The sequence below is a fragment of the Rhagoletis pomonella genome, unplaced genomic scaffold, assembly GCF_013731165.1.
Source record: "Rhagoletis pomonella isolate Grant_MI unplaced genomic scaffold, Rhpom_1.0 Rhpom_scaffold_00003, whole genome shotgun sequence".
Taxonomy (NCBI): Eukaryota; Metazoa; Arthropoda; class Insecta; order Diptera; family Tephritidae; genus Rhagoletis; species Rhagoletis pomonella.
The window spans coordinates 81982906-81990075 of NW_023458557.1; the positions used below are offsets into that span (position 1 = coordinate 81982906).

The 7170-nt window shown below is 39.7% G+C and overlaps 1 protein-coding gene across 2 annotated transcripts in view; it reads left to right on the forward strand.

The window, feature by feature from the left end:
- The first annotated feature begins 2309 nt into the window (after positions 1-2309).
- LOC118735676 overlaps positions 2310-7170 on the forward strand; it is a 15690-nt gene continuing 10829 nt past the window's right edge. Inside the window, exons 1-3 of one of the 2 annotated variants that reach the window (XM_036465582.1) lie at positions 2310-3104; positions 3163-3347; positions 3713-7160. In XM_036465582.1, the coding sequence (XP_036321475.1) occupies positions 2819-3104; positions 3163-3347; positions 3713-7160 (3919 nt within the window). In that variant the 5' untranslated portion in view covers positions 2310-2818. The remainder of the gene's footprint in view (positions 3105-3162; positions 3348-3712; positions 7161-7170) is intronic. The other variant, XM_036465584.1, reaches the window with a different exon arrangement.

Genomic DNA, 7170 nt, shown 5'->3' on the forward strand with positions numbered 1-7170 from the left:
TTTTTTTATTTAATAATTAATATTTCTGTTTTTATTTAATAATTAATATTTTTTTTTATAAATGTCTAGCTTATTATATATATAACACCGTGCGATAGTAAATTTTACACACAAAAATCATTATATTCGAAGATCCATGGGCCCAATATAGCAGAATTGCGTTTTTAGTTTTTCACTCTGACGTCAGTAATTCAAAAATGATTTAAAAAATTCAGTGAAATATGCTTGGAGAAGAATTATGGGTATCAAATTAAAGGGGAAATTTTTTAGAATTTAAGCAGATTAAATTTTTTGGTGCATAAGGACTAGTAAATATTGAAAATGTCCTTTTAAAATTTCATCCTTGAAATCTCGAAATATTTGTTTTTGAAAAAATTATATGTTATGGACTTATATAATCTCGATAACAACCTCGAATTTCGTTTTTCTAACTTTATCAGCTTACAAAATTGCCTATCCACAAAATTTATTTCATATTTTAAGTATTTCTTACTCCCAGTTATGTACTACGTTTTTAACGGACATTTTTAACAAATAGTTCATTTCCATTGGATTGTTTATATGTGATTGGAGATAGAAGAACAGTTTTTATCGAAAAGTATCGATTAAGTAAAAGAGAGACAGATCGTCCGGCAACATCGACAATTGTTTAATAGTACTGTTAGACGTGGCAAGCGCTTTTTCTGTGCAGATTTGCAGAAATCACTTTCCGAAATAAAAGTTGCAAGATAAAACTACGAATGAAATTACGAAAATCCCGTAATAATTTAATAATTTCAGCTTGCACCTGCCGCACCAGCAATTTCCACTTTTGCTGCAAGTGCTGTCAAACTAACCCCACGTCTCCACCTTCTACAGATTCTGTTAAAAAAGCGGTGTCAAGACAGAAATGTCAGGTGGAGACCGCAAAATTCCCACACTTAAGCTGAAATTAGTCAAGAACGTAAACCTACCGGTACGTAAACCCGAGTCAGCTGACACGATCTGTCTTACCAAAGCGCCATGTAAATGAAAACTCAACACCGCAGAACTTTTCTGTAGTTGTAGCCCGTAGCGCAGAAATCTGCGGAATTTAGATTTTTCCGTGTCAGCTGATTTCTCCTTCTTTAGATAGTTGCCACTTCGTCAGTTTTACAGATGGTAAAAAAGATTTAAGTTCCTATTCAAAATATGTTTAAAATATTTGAAATTTACTATTGAATAAGGTTTTTGTTGAAAACTACGTAGTTTGTATTTAGCTAAAATCTATTATAGCACGAAAAATTGTAGTTGAAAGGGTAAGTTTATGAAAAGGCATTGATGAGTGGCAACAGTGTAGTAAGCAACACTGAGGGCTCCAGTAATCGACAAAATTCTGCGTATACAGACTGCGTTTAAGTATACGTTCTGCGTTCTCGACTAATTTCAGCTTTAAACTTGGCGAATTTCTTGCCATCGCTGTCTTAACATCAGCTGCCATTTGGTAGTTTGACAACTCAAATTTCATTTTACCGCGCCATCTACATTGGGTACAGTTCGATCTGATTGGCTTGATGCCATTTTGAAAGTGATATGTTAAGACAGCAAGTTGCCTACATGAGAAAGCGGGACAAAGTTAAAACAGAAATTTGACAGATGTTAAGACACATTTAGTAGAAAATGGAGACATGGGGTAAACGAGTGTTGCTGTGTGGCGCGATTTATGGCGAATTTGTCTAAAATTATAAAAATGTTTCGTCATATAAAAAAAAAATTTTTGTAACTAATTTATTCTCTTGATATTAACAAAGCATTAAAACATTAGATATTTTGTAGTTGTTTTGTGCGCATATAGGAATTTTGTTAAAAATTTGCAGGTCAGTAAATTTTTATAAAAATAAAAACATAGTTGAAAGTGGAATTGTCTGCCTTCACCGTGTTAACAAACAAAATGTAATATCGGAAAATTCTATTTTCGCAAATAAAAACTGCTTTCGAAAGTCACTTTACATGCAAAGTGTAACTGCTGCAATCACTTTTGGAAATTCTTGAGTTTGACGGACTTTTGCAAGGCAGTTGCACTTGCCATGTCTAACAGCTACTTAACAGTGCCTCTTGGGCTAAGTATTAAGAAAAAACGTATTTTTAGCAATGCTATGCATTAAATAATATAATAATAATCTGTCCAGTCCATTTAGTCAAATAATTTCTGGCGATTTTCATTTTTTTTTTCATTTCTATTATCATTTGCATTTGTGAGATTTTTCAATAATTCTCCTTTCGCCTATTCACACACCGATCCGGCAACACGCTTGGATACTAATCGTTCTCCATTACCGAAAGAGAATTGAAAAATTGTGGTAGAAATTTTGTTATTTTTTGTGTGCTGCGTTGTTTTTTAAAAAATTACTTGGAATTTATATAAATTTTCCAACTAAAAATATCACAAAAAGTTAAATAAATATGTTGTGCATTGTGTAAAATAGAAATAAGTGCTTGGATGTTGGATTTTTGTTGGAAATTTTCAGTTTTTCATGGACGGCGTTGAAGCCAAGAAGAATTTGCCAATGAGAAAATTTTTTCAGAGGAAGGCAACGAAAAGACAACGATTGAGCGTGTGAGTGAGTAGATCAAAGTAGAGCTCACTGGCGTCGCGCAAAGCAGCGCATTCTGTCGCCAACAGAGGCAGAATAGCAGAGGGAAATATTTGTTTTAAAAATAATAATAAACAAAAAAAGGTGTGGATACAAGAGTTTGTGTGCGTGCGTCTGTGCTTGTGGCTACGTGAAAAAGTAATTGAACTTTAGGCGGCGGAAGCACGGTAGCACGGCGGTAGTGGAGAACATAAACGGCACGAAAGATGGCGTCGTCGATGATAGCCGCAGCGGCCGCGGCTGCGGCTTCGGCTGCGGCATCGGCATCGGCGTCATCAGCTGCATTCGCCGAACTGAAAAGAGATGAAGATGATGGAAACGAGGAGGGTGAGGAGGGAAATGATGAAGTGGTTAACTCCTCCTTGCGTTCCTGTGCCAATGATCCGGACTTTGCGGTGATTTGTGCATTTCTACAAAAGTTCTCCAAGGATTTGGGCATTGCTTTGCCGAATTTCAAGCATTTACAAGATTGGTTAACAAATACAGATGAAGGTAAGTTATTACTAGACTGCTGACTGTTTTTATTTAACTACTCTTTTTTTATTAATAGTCTTCGATCAGTTGCGTGACCTGCACATTAAACTTTTGCGTAAAACGCGTAAAACTGTGCATGAGAAAAGCTGGGAGTCGGCGCTAAGCAAGTTCTGTTTCACTTACTCCGCTCAGGATGCTTGGGAGATAGAACGTTTTGGCTACAAAAAGTCGAGCTTGAAAGTAAAACTGCGTATTTTTAGAGTAAGCATATCCAAAAAAAACATAAATGATGCATATCGTCGTTTAAAGTATAAAACCGAGTATCAACAAATTGCAAAACCGCGTATCAAGATAATACAAATGTGAGGTTTCATAAATTATTTTTTAGAGTAAAAACACTCATATTTCAAAATGGTTCGCATTTTTATAAAACGATCGCATTTCTGGCTAGTGTATTTCAGGACGAATGGATAAAGCTTGAGCCAAGGGTTTGTGTGAGAAAATCCAATTTTTCGGCAAAAAAAATCAGCCGTTTTGTAGAACGACGATACGCGGTTTTGAACTTTAAACGACGATATATTTCTGCTGCGAAATTCGAACTCAATTTTACATTCACTTACTTGCAGGAATTGCTGGAGAGTCAGTTCCAACGCAATGGAAAATTTCGCGCTCAAATACTCACAATGGGTGCAGACTCGTTACGTTCACAACCAATCGGTCGTGATCGACACGGACATGCATACTACTTTACACAGGATGGCGACGGCAATTTACGCATCTATCAGGAACATTTGGACGAGGACATATGGCAAGTTGTCGCCACAACACGCGAAGAACTAGTTAACCTGATATCACGATTGCGCGGCAACGAAGTAGTGTTGCCTTCTACAGATATTGGTGTGGATGAAGACACCAGCAGCAGTAACAGTTGCACAGCTCAGGTGGAGAAACCACCGCCACCAGAAGAACAAGATGACTCACAGGAGGAGGAAGCGCGTGTACCAAATTTGCGTATAAAATTATCTAATAATGGTAAATTAACTGTTTCCTCACCAACAACCACTGCTCCGGTCGCAACCAAACGTGCTTTGGAAGAGGTGGATAAAAGTTCACCGCGCAGTGAAGAGTTAAATATAATCAAAAAAGCGCGTCCTTCGCTTTTAGATGCCAATCGCGCCAAAAAACCGAGCAGATATGAAAATACAAAATCAGAGGGGGAAGAAGAGGATGAGGATGACGATGTCGATGATGACGAAGAAGAATTGTCCATAGAAGAAGAAGATATAGACAGTGCAGCGGCGGAGGAGGATGAAAATGAAGAGAAAGAAATCGAAGACTCTGATGGTGATTCGCATCAAGAGAACGAAGTGGGTGAAGCTATTGAAGAGCCGCCACTTGTGGTACGTGGCGAGGGAAGTGGTAAGGGCTGCGAAGGTGGAAATATCAATAGCAAAATTTTTGGCCATTGCGATTTTTTTGAAGATAACTATACCGATACGCAACCAGACTGCATGGTCGGTGAAGAAATTTCAGAGGAAACACTTTATGTTTACGGCGAAGGAAGTGGCGCGGAGTGCTTAGTAGGAAATGGCAAAAGTGAAGCGGAAACAACAGCAGCAACAACTGCTACGACACCTACAAAAACAGACGAGGCAAAAGCGACATTTTTCTTTGGCGAGCCAGGTTGCCTTAAACTTAGTCCAATAAAGCAAACACCCAAGGATGGGGACAAAGAAGTAGAAAGTGTCGTTGAAGAGGATTTTGGAAAAGAAGCTGTATGCACAGAAATAAATAAAGATGAGACATCCGAGAAGGACAAAGCCGGAAATGAGGCTGAAATGGCTGATGGTGAAAGTGTAATAGAAAATAATAAAGACGGTGGAAAGGAAGATAGTAAAGATGTAGCTCCAGCAAAAGATGATAATAGCTTAAAAGCAGCAGCAATTCCTGAAATAAACGAACATTTGACAAAAGTCACCACTAATGGCGAAGATGTTGATTGCGGTGAGATTTCGCTACAGGAAAATGGTAAAATTGAGGTTGAACGTGATGAGAAGGTAAATGAAGAAAATCAGCACGACGAGAAGGTTGAAGTTGCGGCTGTGCCGCATAAAGATGTCCGCAATCAGAAAGAAAATACTGTAGAACTAAATATGCAGGATAATACACTGGACCACAACAAAGCAATAGCAAAAGAAAATGATTTAGAAGATGAAATATTAAAGGAAAAACATAAGGACCAGACAAATTATGAAGTGGCTGAACATTCGGGGAACGTAAAAGAGAATATTTTAGAAGAAAAAAATAATGTAGAGAAAGAAGTTGAAGTCAAACTAACCGAAGAAGAAGAGGAACACGCGAAAAATGTCGCACATCCTACTGATAGTGACGACAACACAGCAAAGGAGTCAGCCTATGAAGAAAAGAAAGACGACAAAAAAGCGAGCTCCAGCGCAGATGTTAAGGAGAATGATGTTAAACTTCCCGAAAAAGCTGCTGAGGTAGATCAGGCAGACATTGTTGATACTGAAGAGGCGATTATCGCCGACACAAAGCAAACAGGTGTCGTTATTGAAAAAAAGAAGGCTGAAGATGTCGTAAATAGTGAAGTTGTTGATACAGAAAAGAAAGATGGCATTCTTACTGAGGAGAAGGATGACTTTCATATCCAGAAGGAAGATTGCTCTCATAAAGAGAACAAAGATGACTTTCATACAGAAAAAGAAGGCGGCGGCATTGAAACAGACGAAAAGGGAATTCCCACGCACTCAAGTGAATTATTGGCAGAGAAAACCAATTGTGAAAGTTCAGCTGTCGCAAGTGAGGATGCAACAAATCAACCAACAAATTGTGAAAGAAAATTAACTGCTTCAGTAAGCGATAATATTGAGGAATCAATATTGCCAACACCAAGCATAAATAATATAGAAAAAAAGACAGACACTGCTAGAGCAAGTCCACCCACATTGAATGCCACTAAACCAACTGAGAAGGCTCTTATTACCACTGTCGTTTCCACATCCCATGCTGTAGTCAATCGTAAACGTCGCCTGGAAGACTTGCCACCGCCGCCCGTACATCGTTTATCAACATCAGAGAGTGAAGTAGATGTACTTTCGGAGCAACAAGAAGAACTTGCTACTGAGGATGACATCGACCCAGCCGATGTAGGTGGCAAGCGGCTAAAAATGCGCCCGAAAATAACTAACACCGACTTGCGTAAGAAAGTAGAAGCACAGAAGGGTCGCATTGAAGAGACCACATCATCCAGTGGCGAAGAAGATGCGCGCCGTAGACGAAAAATTATAACGCCGCGCCGACAAATCGAACGCTGTGTGAAAAATCTCAAGGTGGCGCACGAAGCGGCTGCAAAGAGGGAAAGCAGTCTAGCACAAACAGCAGTGAAAAACGCTACGAGCCCGATCGTCGCGCCATTGGTGGAAGAGAAGAGCATGCCACTTAATCTGACAAGCCCCACCGCTTTGGCGTTTCCAGTGTTCGCTTCTGCAACAACAACAGCTGCAGTAGCTCCGATGGTATCGCCGTTTGCGAGCACAGTGCCAGTATTGCCAACGCCTGTGGCACAAATGCCACCGCCGTTGACGCTAGAACGCCCAACACTAGCGCCAACGCCAACAATTCGCCAGAAGCCAACTCTTGCTGAAATAATTGAGAAAAAGTTGAAAAAGAGCAATGAAAAGACGGCGCCAGCTGCAGTAATAGTGAATGCGTCGGTGTCCAACATTGAATCAACAATAACCTCTGCTCTTTCAACAAAATCAACAACCGAGGATAGCGATGGTAATGCGCTAGCCACATTTCCGCCTCCAAAAAAGTTGCCCATAACTAAGCCACTCAAGAAGAATTTACTTACTCAGATCAGACAGGAAGAAAGTGATGAGGACTCAATACCACGCAAGCGAACAATCAGCGATGCCGGTGCCACAGCAGTCACAAGCGATATCGTTAAAAAGCTGGAGTCGCTGGCCGGTGCTGAGAGCAAAGAAAAGACACCAGAGAGTAAGGTGCTAGAGCGCAAGACACCAGAGCGTAAGCTGCTAGAGCGCAAGACACCAGAGCGTAA